The sequence below is a fragment of the Rhamphochromis sp. 'chilingali' genome (genome assembly GCF_963969265.1).
Source record: "Rhamphochromis sp. 'chilingali' genome assembly, chromosome: 10".
Taxonomy (NCBI): Eukaryota; Metazoa; Chordata; class Actinopteri; order Cichliformes; family Cichlidae; genus Rhamphochromis; species Rhamphochromis sp. 'chilingali'.
In genome coordinates this window covers 25,630,710-25,647,659 of record NC_137937.1, presented here as the reverse complement: position 1 = coordinate 25,647,659, position 16,950 = coordinate 25,630,710, and the positions used below count along the sequence as shown (strand labels likewise).

The 16,950-nt window shown below is 37.2% G+C and overlaps 1 protein-coding gene across 1 annotated transcript in view; it reads right to left on the bottom strand.

Annotated features, from left to right (window-relative positions):
- Positions 1-16,950, bottom strand: part of ipo11 (importin 11) — a 128,014-nt gene that overhangs the window by 17,856 nt on the left and 93,208 nt on the right. The window contains exons 28-29 of the mRNA XM_080893946.1: positions 13,791-13,886; positions 12,313-12,397 (exon numbers count right to left, since the gene is read on the bottom strand). Of these exons, the coding sequence (XP_080750072.1) occupies positions 12,313-12,397; positions 13,791-13,886 (181 nt within the window). The remainder of the gene's footprint in view (positions 1-12,312; positions 12,398-13,790; positions 13,887-16,950) is intronic.

The following is a 16,950-nucleotide window of genomic DNA, read 5'->3' as shown; positions in this document are numbered from 1 at the left end:
ATACATTAGCCGCACCTGACTAAAAGCTGCAGGTGTTTCAATGTTGACTTATCATATGTAAGAGAATATGCACAAAGGGAATTGTCAGGAAAGAGATGGCTGTTTGGAGACATCACTTTTATTAATATTTTGAAAAACAAGTTATGGGTACATATTTGCATAACTTTTTAGGTATATGTACAAGTAGCGGTAATTACAAGTACAAAACATGTACTGTGCTTCATAAATGAGTAACAAATGTAGTACATAACAATAACCTACAGCACACCAGAAAAATAGATTCGGACTACCTTTTAGGCTCAGGTGCAGCGACACGGCTTTAACAAGAAGAAAAGTCAGTCATTCACCACCATCTTCCCCAGTGTCGGATGTCACTTTCAAAACCAAAGAAATCCTCGTTGTCAGTGTCAGAGTCGAACACCCTCTGAAGGGCCGTGGCGGTGTCCTCCTCTTCATCATGCAGCAGTCCAGCCCTTTGAAATCCGTTGGTGATCATGGATGTTTTCACACTTTTCCACGCTGTCAGAATCCACCGGTGGAGTTGAGCACAACTTGCCTTTCGCAAGTTTATGGCCGCTTGTCATCCACGCCTCCCGCTGAACGTGTAGCGCTACTTTGAAGTTTGTTTTTCGCGCTACTTGTACGGCACTATGTTGCCTGGCGGATGGACATGTGACCAACATACTACTCTTGAACCCCGATGTGTGTCCGATCACATGCCCTTCTGCCAGGCAACGTAGTGCCGTACAATAGCGGAACAAATAAAACAAATCGTCTTACGATATGACAAAAATCATGGACAATCCATAGAAAAGCCACACCTGACTAAAAGCCGCAGGGTTCAAAGCTTATGCAAAAAGTAGCGGCTTATAGCCCGACAATTACGGTAATTTCTAGTATCAGCTGATGTTTGCTGGAGCCACAGCTGTAAACCTGCTGGTCATGATGTCGGTTTGGATGTGTGATGAGAGGGAAACATGAAGATGAAACCAGGAGATGTCCTTACTGAATCATCAGAGCTGAACAGGTGATGGAGAAACAGGTTTATCTTTTAGGTGACATGAATGAGTTGAAATTATGAACTGTTTCCGAGAGACAAATAACACCAGGATCCTTTTCTAAGTAGCTGACAGCTGGTAACTGTGCAGGGGCGGGTCTAGCAAAGTGTTGCCAGGGGTCCATGTAGGGCATTAACAGGGAGAGGGGGGCACAAAGAAATACTTTTCTTTCTTATTCTCATTTAAAATGTCTCTCTTTTAAAAAATAATTATCTGAATCTTACAACAAACGATTGATAGATTGATGCATATATACCATCAAAACAGTGTACATCACTGTCACAACAGTGTTTATTTTCATTCAAAGGCTTTATGATTTTTCCTATAATGGTGGGCCACTGTCTAGTCAAAATGCCCGGGACGATTTTTTTTGTCCCAGTCCAGCCCTGTATGCAGCTCATCTGCAGTCTGGTGTTGCCTACATCTTCCTATTCAGAAGGCAGAATTTCCGAGTTCTGAGTACAATCGAAAGCACCACGACTGCAGTTTTTGTGTTGGATGTAAAAGGTGCACATGACGCTGTGACGTAGGCTAGAATCATGGCAGCAGTCAATGACTGTCCAGGCGTGGGATTTCTCTCGTGGAAATATGCACATTATCTTTTCCTTTCTATTGGTAGGTGGCACAGTGCACTTGTGGCACGTAAGCAAGCTAGAAGACTGGCAAAGTTATGGAAGCAACACATTAACAAGAGAATTCTGAGTAAAACCAAAGTTACTTTCCCTAGTAACTAGTTACTTTGAAAGTAACGAGTAACTTGAAGTAACTGAGTTACTTTTGAGAGAAGTAACTAGTAATGTAACTAAGTTACTATTTTAAAGTAACTTACCCTACACTGAATATCACATATGTCTAGTTTAATCTCCTAGGACCTGGGTCCACATATGTGGATATCACATTTTGGGTTGTCTAGACCAGAATACTAAATTTTGCTCTACAAGGGCCTGATATCCACTTACGAGGACATTACACTGCCACTGTTCTATCGAAATCTAAAGCAAATATCCTCATGTGTGGATCTGATTTTTCTCAGAAACAAAAATAAGGTTAAAACAAAAAAATCACGTTCTTTGTTTTTACATTCATAAGGTCCCAATCAGCCCAAATAGCAAAGAGAAATTAAAAATGCATGCCATGAAAGAGTTCGGGTCTCAGGAGGTTAAACATCACTTTTTTTTTTCTTTTTTTTTTTTAAATCCCACTAGAGCTCAATTCAAAGTTTTTAAAAAAGCACACTAGTGTTTCTAATAAAGCCTTTGTTGTGACAAATAATCTTCAAAATCGAGCTAATTGTTTAAGATGCCTGCAAACTATCTAAGGAGAATGTGCTACACTGTACCAGACACTTCATACTTAGACCGTGCCCTTTTAACAGCATCTGTTGTGCCATTACCCATCTTAAAATTGTAGCTTGTGACAGAAAGTATTACATTATAATGGACAGTCTATTCCTCAATTCCAGCTTCACACATAATGGCAGCATGATTTTGTTAGCAGCATCATGCTGTAAATCCCCCATTCACTTTATTCAGTGTTCACTCCATAGCTTAACAATCTTTAAATAATTTGTAAAACACTCAAAACAGCTACTCTATTCACAGATCATACTGTGTATACAGTATACTAGATCCATAAGTGCTGTGCTTTAGCTAGCAGAGGGCAAAACATAGTATCTGTCACATTATACTGAGGGCCTTTGCATTTAATTAACGTCATTGTGTTAAAATTTGCTAAAATACACAAGATGACACTCGCAAGATAGTCGTCAATGAATAAGCATTCATGGAACTAAACGGCTAAATTATTATTTTTAAAAAAAAAAAGATAATTTATATATTGGTTCCCTTTCTTTAAAGCTTTTTAAAAGGATTAAAAGGAGGACTTTTTAATACTTCTAAGAAAATCTTCTACAGTCAAAGACTAGTACCCGTTCACATCACCAAATATTGCGTTTCCTCACTTCGGATGCTCTGTTAGACCTTTAGTGCAGCCACCTTCAGTTGCTGGTTGTTTGTGGGGTTTTCTGCATTCATTTCAGTCTTCAGGAACTGAAAGGCGTGCTCTATTGGGTTGAGATCAGATGGCTGACTTAGCCACTGCCGAACATTCAATTTCTTTGCCTTTTAAACTTGTTTTGGGTAATTATTTTCATTGTGAAGTGCTGTTCTGTTTTGCTGTATTTGGCTCAGTCTGAGCAGCGAATATAGACCTGTACACTTCATAATTCACCCTACTTGTATCAGTCATATTATCAATAAACATTAGTGACCGGCTTCCACTGACAGCATAGTGCATTTAAAAAAGTATCAATTTCTACAGAAAGCTACAAGTGAGAGAGGCAAAGAAGGCAGAATGGCAAATTAGGAAAAAAGATTTAGAGCAGTAAAATCATCAATTAAAATAATAAAAATAAGAATTACAATTGCATATAAAAATAAAAGAAGAAAAAATGAATAAACAGCCAGAGTTCTTTGCATAGCATAGCATTAACATGGTGATTGGTGAGAAAAGTGCAATAGTGTGAATTACACTGTATTGTTCTCATACCAACCAATCAAAATCATAGAGATTTGTTAGCGCTGTAATGAGCCATATGCAGAATGAATAAGCTTTTCACTGGTAATTAAGATACATAATGATCGATTTTACAAGTGAATTGTCAGAGCAAAGATCAATTATCCTCATTATTTGAATCAGACTAATTAACTCCCAATAAATGCAGAGAGCTGACAGGTTTAAATACTCAACATGCTTTTGGGTGCATCATCTGATTAGCAGAGCTGAAATGTAAAAACAAAGACTGGCAGAGATGTCATAGGGCAAAATCATTCTAATGTTCCCTGTGGTGCATGCATAACGTCATAATATCTGGCTTCTCTTTTTAAGAGCACGGTCTTATTAAAATGTTAAAATGGAGTAGAGTCATCAGTATGCCAACACTAATGATAACTGTTTAGCACTAGTCTAACAGGGATCTGCGAATCCTTTAAAGTCCTGAATAGCATTACAGATGTAAATCATGCTGTCAGATTTGATCTCTGCTGAGGTTGAAAATTTGTGTATTTATGCTGCAAATGCACGAGGTCAGACCTCTTGATCTAATTAGAGTGATTAAAAAAAAAGTCTGTTCAGCCCAAATATGATGGCATTTATGTTTGTTTCATGCATCATTTATAAGAAACATTACAGGTAGCTCATGGATGAAAAAATCTCATGTTTTTATCTGCTGTTTTAGCCTCATTAGTCGAGCAGAAGCTTGTGTGGATATCTAAGAAACTGATTTAATGCAAGTCATGGAAATGGAGGTAAACTGCCTTCTGGTTACCTTCCTAATGCTTCTCATTTTCTCTGTGACATTCAGCTGAGTGTCACAATAGAAGACATATCAAATGTTTAAAATAAGACATTTGACTGTTTCACAAAAGATTCATGAAATAGTGAACTAGGTCATGGCAGCAACATGCTGGAAAAAGGCCGGGACAGGGGGTAAAAATAAGTGGTACTAAACAGACACCACTGGAGGAAAAATTTGAAACATTTTGCCACTAATTAGGTTAACTGGCAACAGATCAGTAACAAGATTGTATACATATAGATAGCATCTTAGAAACGCAGTTTTCTTCAGAAGTAAAGATGTGCATTGGTTCACCAATCGGAAAAAGAAAAAAAAATCTCAACACTGGACGCTCATGATCTTCAGGTCCTCAGCACTCAATTAAAAACAATGAGCCTATGCAGTGATTTTTTTTAATCACTGCATAGGCTAAGAAGAGAAGGAAATCATTGTGTGTGTGCCAACCGCAAATGCAAGTCAAAGCTCTACCATGCAAAGAATAAGTAATATGTGAAAATGACCCAGAAATGCAGTCATCTCTGACAAAACTGATTAAAAATGCACTGAGGCAAAGTGGGAAATTGTTCTGTGGGCAGATGGATCAAAATTTGAAATCCACTGTAGAAAACATGGACGCTGTACCTCTGATGGTATGGGGGCACTATCAGCAACATGTGGTCCGATCCAGATGTCTTGCATATTTCAGCAAGATACTGCTAAACCACATACTGCATGGCTTTGGGGTTGCAGATCAATCTGTATATTTACTTTAACTTACCAATAATAACTTACTCTAGTCAACTATCCAAACAGAACACAATGACAGCATTCCGAGTACTGCCTTACAGACACAATGCAATATTCTGCATATGTCTCGATAAGCCTATTAGCTTTTCTATATCGCTTGCCAATTAAAAAAAAAAAAAAAAACTGCAATCATGTCAACTCCGACTACTCTCATGGACAATAAAGCTGGGAACCGACAGAGATGAAAACTAATTTTGATAACTCTGTATGTCTTAGGCAGTACAAAGGAAAATCTTTATATCTTGTGCTACAAAATAACAGAGGTCTATTATTCAACAAAACCAAATTATGCTGACACCAATGGTCTGCTTGAGAACAGGAGCAATAATAAAGCAAGAATGACAAGTCTTCATTACTAATGCTTTGTGTGACTCAGAGTGAATTGATAACACACTGAAACTCATTTCCTATAAATATATACCTCTGGAAGACCTTTGGAGGCAAGTTGATTGTTCTTTAAAATGAAATAATGAAAAACCGTTGAATGACAAGATCAATTCAAAGATTCATTGGTAGCTCATCAAAGCTTTAAATAATACTTTTGGTTAACTCTGAGAAATGAAAACCTGTAATGTGAATTTTAAATGCACCAACTTTCTTAATTTATCATCTTAATAACTCAAGCATGTTTAATTAAATTTTTATTTAAGGAGCCAAATTAGTTACTTGGCTAATCTGCACAAAATAAGAAAACGTTCAATATTAATAAGTATTCTCTTGAAAAACTGTTTTATATTCATTTTGAGCAATACCAACCACAGTGCAACAATGTGATAGGAATATTTTTTCCTTATCTACGATTTTAAACCACGCTGGACAATATGTCAAACTCCATACACTTTAAAATTGGCAGACTTTAGCTAATTCAATTTTTCGCCTATTTTGTCAAACATAACAAAACAAAACAAAAAACAAACACCAACTACATTTTCTCAAAAATGGCAATTTGAAAAAATAAGTAAAGAAAGAAAGAAAGAAGCCTGTATGCCAACTTGCTGTCCCACATCTGAGTATGACAAACTGGCATTGGCTAAATCTGAAGGTGTTTTTTGTAAAGCAAAATCTTTTGTTTTGGTACAAAGATGCAATGAATGCTTCTTACCTAAATACAATATATACAATTTTATTTCTATTTATGAATGTAATTGCATTTGTGTAACAACATTCAGGTAGAGCTGCAGTCAAACTTCTGCTGGCCCGAGATTGACTGTAGCATTGTCACTTTTCACATTCATAGAACAACTTTGAAAATAATTGTTATATCACTATCATTTTTACCAAACCCTTCCAATACCAACTCCAGAATAACGCGGTACTGAAGATCAACTCATTAGCCTAATAGCCTGGAACAAAAATCTCATCAGTTACACATCTTGAGCAAATGCTATAAATGACTAAACCTAGCATTCTGTTCAAATAAATCGAAATTACATCAAACAAAACATTTGCTGTACTCCTCAGTAAAGCACACCACATGAGACTTCGAAAATGAGGATATGTAGCTGGTGTGAACCTGGGATGCTACAACGCAGCTGTCATATAATTACCCATAAGAAGTAATATGCATAGTGATATGTGGAGTCCAATTCCAAGAGCTGATGTCCAACATCAATTTTTCACACCGGGGGGGGGGGGGGGGGGGGTGTCAGGGGTCTGTTACAAATGGGGGGGGGGGGGAGTGGAATGTGGAAAACATGCAGGGGAACAGGTTTTCCGAGACTATGCAACATGTAACTCTTATTGTGGCCTCCTGTGTGTGTGTGTGTGTGTGTGTGTGTGTGTGTGTGTGTGTGTGTGTGTGTGTGTGTGTGTGTGTGTGTGTGTGTGTGTGTGTGTGTGTGTGTGTGTAAGTGAACACACTTAAAGAAAAAAAGAAAAAATTAACTTCGCCAACTTTTCTTTTAGTAATGTTATGTGTGTAGTATCCCAGATTCTCTAACTCTGTGCTTTCCCTATAACAAGTCCTATTTAATTGTACTGTAACTGGGTCACAATTTTTTTGGCAAATCATGTAGTCTGAAAAAAACAGAAGAAACAAAAACAAAGAAAAAGAAAAATATGAATAAAGTAGCAAACAGAGCATTTCCTTACGTCCCTTGTCCATTTCTCGAGGTCAGAGCTATTTTGGCAGTAGGAGAGGAAGCTACACAAATTAATGTTGCGGCTCATTAGTGTACACATTCCTTCCTTAGCAATTACTATTGATTTGCCCTTGAGAAAGGTACCTGCCTACAACACACACTATTACAAATAGTACAAGGGTTGCTTATTTAAGCAGTCCATAAAGATGGAAATTAAACCTTGTGGTATTTTGCTATGTAAATAGGTATTGAATTTTTTTTTTCCAGTTCTATGGTCCAAACACTACAATGGAGGCAAATGGAATTTTATTTGCATTGCTCAAAGTATTCAATCGAGTGTGACCTTCCTGGATCACTATTCAGTGACTAGGTTTGGAAAACAGCCAGCTCACTATATACCTACTTATTGCTGTAGATTTGTTTGCAAGAGGGCAGACGTATTTTTTACTTTTATGTTGTAGTTCAATCAGTAATTGACATTTACTTACATAAATGCAGCACAATAACCTTTATGTGTGCTGTGCACATACATTAGCGTAGTGTAGTTTAAAAAAAAAAAAAAAAAATAGACGAGAGAGAGTAATTGGGCTCAAGTGTGTGTGTGCCCCCATAACACAACAAACAGAACCCATGTCATTAGTACCCACTGGACTAAGTCTTTGATGTTGCCTATCCTTCTTGTTGTTTGATGGTACTGGCCTTGTAGATGAAGCACAGGAATCAAATAATGCATTATGAACAGAAGCCAAAACACAGCAGCAGTTAGCTTAGTCTGGTTGTCTAGAATACTCAGATTTCATGGGCGAACATGTAAGTCCAAGGTTCCATCAGTAAGAGTTGATCTCAATGAAATTTAACTTCGTTGTGTGTTGCAAGTGATCCCAGTTTCCAAAGTGACAGGTCCACTGGGTGAGTTATTAGGCCGATAGGGCTGGAAACAACTATGGATTTTTTTCCTTGCCCATCGGGATTTGTTAACATATAGAAGGCCGGTACACCGCTGATAAATGCAAGATAATGCAAGATATTTAGGTTTGGTAAACATATTGGCTGCCTGACAAAATAAGAGAGTTTAAAATAATTTTTAATGTTTCTCTGGGTTTTTAATGTGAAACGTTTTCATTTTTATATGCATTAAAAAGTCATAAATTAGTAAATGAGTTATACTTTTAATGTAAAAAATACAACGGGTTCAGTTAGTTTTGCTCACTTTGTCAGTACAGGTAATAAATTGGGTCTTCCTGAACTAAATGGCAAGCAATACATTAAGGATCGGTAGAATCAGTAGGAGATGAAGAGATGGCAGGAGCAAGATTTGTTGTTATAGTCTTGTGCATGTGAAAGAAAGAAGAAGGAAGTCAGAATACAAGTGTGTAAATGTGAGGAAGACAGGTGGAAAGGTGAACAAGCAAGGAGTAGATATAGTGAATGCTGATGAGTTTAAATACCTGGAGTCAACCACCCAAAGCAATGCACGGCATATAAGAGGGATGAAGAAGAGAGTGTGGAGTGGGTGGAAACAAGTGTCAGGGGTGATTTGTGACAGAAAGACAGCAACAAGAGTGAAAGAGAAGGTTTGCAAGGCAGCGGTGAGATCTGCTATGATATATGGTTGGAGACAGTGGCAGTAACAAAAAACAAAACTGTGAATCCGTGTTTGGAAGCAGCTAAATGTAATTTGACAAGACAAAACAAAACACCAAACCAATACCTGCAGGCAGATGTTAAATGGCTAACTATACTATAATGTATAAAGACAGATAAATAGCAAAAAGATGTGAGAAGAAACACCATTTAGCAAAAAATAATAGTTACAAAAATGAGATGAGATAACTGTAATGTTCTTTAATTATTCACTCATTTTTTATATTTAATCTTTAGCATTTCCACAATAGTATATTCATTAAATTATTCCTTTTAAGAGACACTGCTGACATTTCCCTTAGTTCGCTAATAGTCATCACCAAGCTCAAGTACTGAAACTTTCACTTTCTATAATGGGCTGACAGGGGCTGGTGTGAAATCAAGGGTCCCCTGCACTGACAGCAATCAGTCCAATCGAGACGCTTCATGATTGTGATTTGCTTCAATGAAGAATGAGGAACCCCTATAAATAACAAAAATTACAATACGACTGGTCCTGCCATTTACTTCTATACTATCCAGTTTGAATTCTAATCTCACTCTCCATGGGAGATCAATTTAGGTGTGATAGTCCAAGTCAGAAGTCCAATTTTTATTCGCACTCTGCCCCTGTGCGGTGACTACTTTAGAGAAGTACAAAGCTTGACTACATTGCTCAAAGTCTCTTTTTCAGGCACTTTGAAAATTAAGAAAATAAACAGAGTTCTTTTCATCCACATAAAAAGGTAATGACTCAAACATAAGCTCAAAAGTCCAAGGAAAAGAAAAAAGAAAACTAAGAAAAAAACTAAAGTAATTATTTTGTTTAAAGAAAATACTTGTCTATATCTGCTTGAAGAATTACTTAATCTTCCTTCCTGGTAAACAGGACTAATCCTAAGCCAACTCTCATCTCTTTGTATTGTTTCCAAAGAGAGACTGACTTCTTTTTCACTCATTTCCAATCCAGTCTTGTACCTTACCATTTTTATAGAAATATTTTTTTCTTTATTTGTTACTGTGATCACTCAGGTGATCCCAATAACCCCTACTCAACACTGTTTTTGAATTATTCAAGCACAAAAAGGCGCCTAACAATTGGATGAACCAGCGTTGTCTCTAAACAATTTTAGATTGTATCACTAGCCTCAAAAACCACGTTTGTTCCCATTTCTTTAGATTAATCTATAAAAATGCTAAACATATGAATTTGACAGTCATCAAATAATTTTTTTTCACCAACAGAGTAATTCTCAAAGAACTGTTGGCTGAAAACTTCTATTTTAGCATGGTGTGCAGTTTGCATCTAGGAAAATTAAGGAAACTGGACAAGTGGAGAATAAAAGATGAAGTGGCAGACCTAAAAAACTATAGTTTTTATCTGAAGTTTTTATCAGTATCTGAAGAAGAAACCAGATAATATACAGAATGAAAAATCTAGCAAAACAGGAGAGTTCAGGCTGTGTTGAATAAATGTGTTCATACCAAATATCAACTTTTAAGCGCGTTAGAATTGCTACAATAGAAGTCTGCTTTTCCCTTATAAACTCCATTTCCATGTCCTGCATAGCTCCACATGTTTAAACAGGTGCAGAACTTTTCGTTTTTCTTAACAGAATAGAGAAATAAGGGATGTTTCAAGACTTTTTCACTATACTGCAAGAAACACTAGAAAATGTGTCAGTGGTTTAACAAAACAGAACTCATTCTGCATTATATATTTTCCTGTAATTAACTGACAGCCACTGTGATAAATCAACACTCAGTATATGGTATTGGAAAGCAAATTTATCTGCAAAGGTTTTCTATGCAAAATGGTCTCAATCAATTTCTTTTAATGTACTTTATTAAAAAAAACATTTTATTCAAAAGGGAAAATTCTAAATTAAGGGCTAAATTTAGGAAAACATGACTATCCACACGCCTGCACAGGGTGGCAGGAGGAGAGATTCCACCTCTCTATCGGACTTCAGTTCCAATAAAACATGCATGGAGGTGTGTTCAGATCTATTTGGGCCTGCTTCACCTCCTCCACTACCTCAAGCTTCTTCATCTCTAGAGATGTGACATTTCATGTCTTAAGTGCCAGTATCCAGGGCTTCTACCCGTACCTGCACGGCACTGTTTATGCGGCACTGACCCAAACAAACCCCTATGCTACCCAGTGATGCAGATGGCAGACATATGAAGCAGCTTCTGATGAAAGCTGGAAAAAATAAATTCACTCAGAAGTGGACCTGAAACATAATCAAGCCACATGGAGATAACGATTTTAAATTTCAGCAAAAAAAATTATGGTTTTTCACATTAGCTGATCACTGATTTTCAATGTCAACTGATGAGAAAGAACATGAGAGAGAAAACAATGTAAAAATAAAAATAAAAATAAAATAATAATAATAATGATACCTGTGTCTCACAAGATCTTTGAGACCAGCAGAAAAATATAGACATTTATGCACATTTCTGTTTCATACAGATGCAGACACAGTTGCTAAAAAGTGTCACTAGTCTCCTTTCTCATCAACTTATGCCTCACATAGAAAAGTCCATCATGCAGGCACTCCGATTGCTTGCACACATGTATTCATGCACGTCTCCAAGCACACACACTCACAAACATTAAAAAGCAGAGAGAGGTGCGACTTTAAGTCTTCTCTCCTCTCTTCCCTGGAGCAAAAAGTCAGGGTCTGGGCTGAGGTGATAAGTGCACTGGGATGCTGCCAAGCAAATAGCACGCACACACATGCAAAGAAAAGTAAAACAAGAATATAAATATAGCTATATTTACTCAAACACAAATAAAATCCCATTTGTACAAAAAAAAAAATGTAATTTTGCCTAAGCACACATTTAGAGAAGACCACTGATACCAACAATATAGCTAAACAATAGTGTGAATGAGTGAAGCAATTCGTGAACTTTCACAGTGTAAAGTGGTACAGGAAGCATCCTCAGAGGATGCATGCTCATACATACATGCACCACTTAATTGGTGTACATCTCCCACCTAGGGGCCACATATGGGTACTCACTGACATTCATGCTTATCTAAAGACTTGCAGGAGGCTTTGAGCTTGCTTTGAACTGCTGTCTGACAACATACTACATAAAGTGACCGTTTTCCTTTTCGCTGCCTGGAATGAACCCTTTATGCTCTTCTCTGCATCTACTCTATGAGTTCCAGAGTGGCATAAACTATCACAAGAACAGATGGGTTTTTTTTAAATTCACGGGACACAGAAAGACACTCTGATAAACAGACAATTAAACTCAAAACAATAAGAAATAAATTCATTATTAAAGTTATTTGTCTATTATCCAGTAATGGAAATGAAACAAGAGAAAAACTGATTTAAAGATTTCAAAATTAGATCTGTACCGTGTATGAATTACACATTTCACTCACCAGTTTCTTCCTCTTGTCCTGCTCAGTTGGTGGCTCCTCATCATCACTCAGCTTGGGCTCTTCAAAATGGCTCATCAGCATGCAGCTGCAAACACAATAATATTCAACTCAATATTAATAACCGCAAATAAACCTACACAGTAGGAGACAATTTCAGAACAGGCAGCATGCATACACAGGCACTCCAAATGCTGAACCCTCTGGCACCCCTTTTTTCCTGAATGCTATTAATATTGGTTCATCTGCATGCAGAGAGAATTACAAGTAAAACCTTTGTGCACAGTATACAGTCTGTGTATGGTCTTTTATTTCCTTTGTCCTTACTTAAGCCTTATTGTGAGTAGAGATAAGGTGGGGGGGTTCCTGAATGTCACACTGTGATTGTGGTGCGTAGCTACTGATAACTCGTGATCAGAAATTTTAACTCTATTCCACCTAAACCAATGACATTCAAAGTGACAAAAGTTAATTAACTCACAATTCTGGGTAGACAAAAATGCAGACTAGTAAATGGTAACTCTTCTGGGCACGTCATTAAAGAAGCTACAGTCAACATCTTGTACTGTTAACACTGAAAAACTGTAGCATGCCAAATTGACTATGTTATTTTACTGAAATTCATTCATGGCCGTAAGGACTTCTCATTTCACACTATGCAAGAACAATTCTAAACCACTCACGAAAACACAGGTCTGTTCGTTTAAAAGTTTACGTAATTCCAAAATAAAAGGGGAATGATTGTATTACTCACTGTTTTCTGTCTCAGCTGACTGCATTTATAAACAGCAAACAACACTCAGAGGAATATGTTCATCTACAAATATATTACTGCTCGTGTCACACCCAACAGGGACCCAAAACGATTCAACATATCACTGGCAAACAAACGCATACAGTAGACTTTGCTCCCAGCTTTTCAGTTCATTTCACACCATTAGATCTTAGTATGGTGCTGAGCATCTTTCACAGCAGTGAATAGGTGTCTATGTTTGGTGAACATCTGCTAAGAAACTGCTGAGAAAGAGACCAAAAATATTGAAATATGTAGAGGAGGTTCAAAGTGTAAGGAGCGCTGTACTCAGTAACTTTTCCCACAGTGAGAAAGTGATGGTAACTCAGACACGGGCATTACTGTGAGGCTTTATCAAGGTGCAAATACAACCAAGTCAATCTCTCATTTGCTTTCCTTGTTTTCCCTGTAGTGAGCCGCTGCCCCCATGAAATTAATTTTTATCTCAAAATATTTCTTCTGAGGTTTGTATTTGATAAATTCCAACTTCAGCATCGCATCTGCATTTGTAGTGCTTCAAGCACTTTTGGGCGTCTTCATTCATTATGCATGAGTTTTGTCAAAATTACAAACTCCATTCATTTGTGAAAAAAATGATGGGAAGGTTTGGACTGTATAATTTCCACGTTTATAAGCACAGTTTTTTTCTGCTCTTCATTTGTCAGGGGAAAAAAATATGAATACTTACTCTTTGAAAGTGCCCGTTTCAGGATCTTCTGTCATTACATCATGTAATGCCTCAACACAAATGTTGACGATGCCACAGAACTTGTCCTGAATCACGCTGATAACAGAGAACAAAGCTTCATTACTCATGCTGATCTCACCATCGCTTTTGACATCATCAGTACATTTTCACTGGAAAAAAAAAATGGGACAGTGTTATTTTGCTTTTACTTTATTAGTTACACAACAAAGCCTTATCATGTTGTCCACACAGTTCTCCAGAGGAAACAATTTTTTCACATTATATGCATTTCATATGGGCAAAATTCATAGTAATTCTATCTTACAATAAAAACTAGCCCAGTTGCTACTTCTAGATAAGACTATCTATCAACTATCCTATCTGATTATTGGTTCACAGTTATCACTTATATCACTATGTCTGTATTTCTACATTAAAAGATATATTGTATCATAACAGCCATTTGAAGAGCCTCTAGTTGAACTACTCCGTTCCTAAAACTAGCAATTAAACTCCAGAGTTTAAAACCCCTTTACATATAAAGCATTTAGAGACCAATCACACAACTACTACATGACTCCAACAGAAAATTTTATATCTCATGAGTTCACACTTGCTTGTAGTTCCTTAGTTTCCAAAATAACAATTCACTACCATGTACCCAAGACACTGTAAGATTAGGCCTAAACTCTCAAGTCTCATATAATTTAGCATGGTTTGCTGAAACAGCCTCTTCCTGACTCACTTCACTCTTAATGCACTCATAAGCCATTATCGATTTAACACTCATTAACTGTGTCTTCTCTTTCAGTTTGTGTTTTTTTTTCACTCTGTTGTCATTTGTTGCCTGCCATTCTGCAGATATATCTGGCTGCAGAGGTGTATTTTCCCAGTCCTCACTTACCAGCCCGGCCAACCTGTCAATAGCCTGTCGTATTGTTTCTCCTATTTCTACACTTTTCACTTTAAAATCACCCCAGTCGGTTGTAACAAATGAGAGTCCTCCCAGAGCCTGGTTCTCTTGGCGCTTTACTTCTGTTAAAAGGGAATGATTACTCCCGACTTTTAGAAAGTCTTTACTTAAAGTGTATCGTCTTGTTTATCTCTGTAATACTGTTAGGTCTTGACCCTTCTATCTAAAGTGCCCTGAGATAAGTGACTGGCACTTTGGGCTATATAAATATAACTGACATCAACAACCTTTAAAAATAATATAGTTTATGAAACCCAACCACACAAGCTTGGAGACTTGCCACAGTCACTGGTGAACTATTTGAGTGAGTCTCAGTGGTTAGTGGTAGTGGAAAGAATATACTTGGGGGGTTTTTCTCCCCTACATCAACAAGAATGAGAAAACAGGGAAGGAAGTGTTAGTGTGAGTGAGTATAGGCACTGATACATCAACTGTTCCTTCTTCTGTCAGTTCATATTCTCAGCCAGGTAGACCCAAGGCAATGCTACATAAAGTTCACTAAGCATTAGGACAAGCCATAACCTGGAAAATCAGAATGAAAGAAGTAAGTATACACAGATGTGTCCCTTATTTTGTAAGTGTGGCAATTTTACACATACACATGGTACCAAATCAGACTAAATATTGATATCAGTGCTAAATAATCTGAAATGTGCTCAATTACCTAGTCACCATAATATTAATTAGGAAATAAAGATTACTGGCCTGATGGTTTAGGCAACTCTCGCACACACACAAAATCATATCTAGCAGTGGCTCTACAGTTGATCCTTTTGGTAAAATATACCTACCAATATCCTGGGAGGGTAAAATAAAATCACTAAACATATGTGCCCCTGGTTATGAATAACAGTCTTAAATTGGTGGCCATGGCAACAACTGGAAATAGGCTTTGCCTTTAAGATCATTTTAACATGTCTGTCAATTCTAATTCTATCAACCAAAAACAACTCCCAAGTGAAAAACTAATAGCTGATTAGTGGTGCTGCTCAGTGCCTGTCATTTAAATCACCCTTAAGTGAAAAACTTCACAGTGATTACATGATGGCTTGCATGCCAAAACAAACTATTTACAAACTAGTTCGCAGAGATCTTTGAGAAGTAGTCACTACTCTGTCACAGTAAATCCCATTCACTTTTCTTTCCCCTAGTGATTTCTTTCTTGTAAATCATATATAACATATTACATATATAACACCAGCCACGTTATTAGGTATCCTTTGCTAGTGCTGGGTTCAACACCTCTTGCCTTCTCAGAACTGCTTAAATTCTTTGTAGCATAGATTAACTAAGGTGCTATAAACATTCCTCAGAGATTTTGGGCCATAGAGAGATGACAGCATCAGAGAGTCGCTACAGACTTGTTGGCTGACTATCCATGATGCAAATGTCCTGTTTCACCGCTTCCCATTGAGATCTTTGAGTTTCCCAAGAAAACATCCCCCAAACCATTATATTACCGCTAGCATCTTCAACTGTTGATCCATGGCAGGCCAGAACCAGGTTTTTAAAATTCTGACCGTCCCATCTGAATGTTACAGTAGAAATTAAGACTCATCAGACCAGGCAACTTTCCTCCGGTCTCAAAATTTGATGAACTGCAATCTGTATTCTCAGTTTCCCGTTCCAAACTGATAGGAGCAGTGTCTTTTGTGGTCTTCTGCTGCTCTTGCCTGTAATAAGTGGTTGCTTGAGTCATTGTTGCCTTCCTATCAACTCGAAGCAGTTTGGCCATTCTCTTCTGACCTCTTGCATCAACAAGGCATTTGTCACTTGATATTTTCTCTTATTCTCTGAAAAACCCACACATGGTTATGTGGGAAAATCCTAGTAGATCAGCAGTTTCTGAAACACTGGGACTAGCCTATCTGGCATAAAAAGTCACTTAAAGTTAGGGGAAAAGCTGCAAAATTGGCTAATTTTTTTTTTTTTTTTTTTTTTTTTTTTTTTTTAAAGGAACTTCACCATAAATTCCATTTTGGAACCAATGAGTAAAGCTACAAAGCCTAAGTACCAAAAACTGTAGTACCCTGAATAGTATGGAGAGAAATTTGACTGCAAAATGCTGCAAAAGCATCCGATATGATCCACGAGTGTAAACCAAGATTTGTGAGCTAAACTTAATGAGTTGTGAGTAAATGATTAGCATTTATTCAGCTTTATGATGTACGTATTTGCAAAACAGTT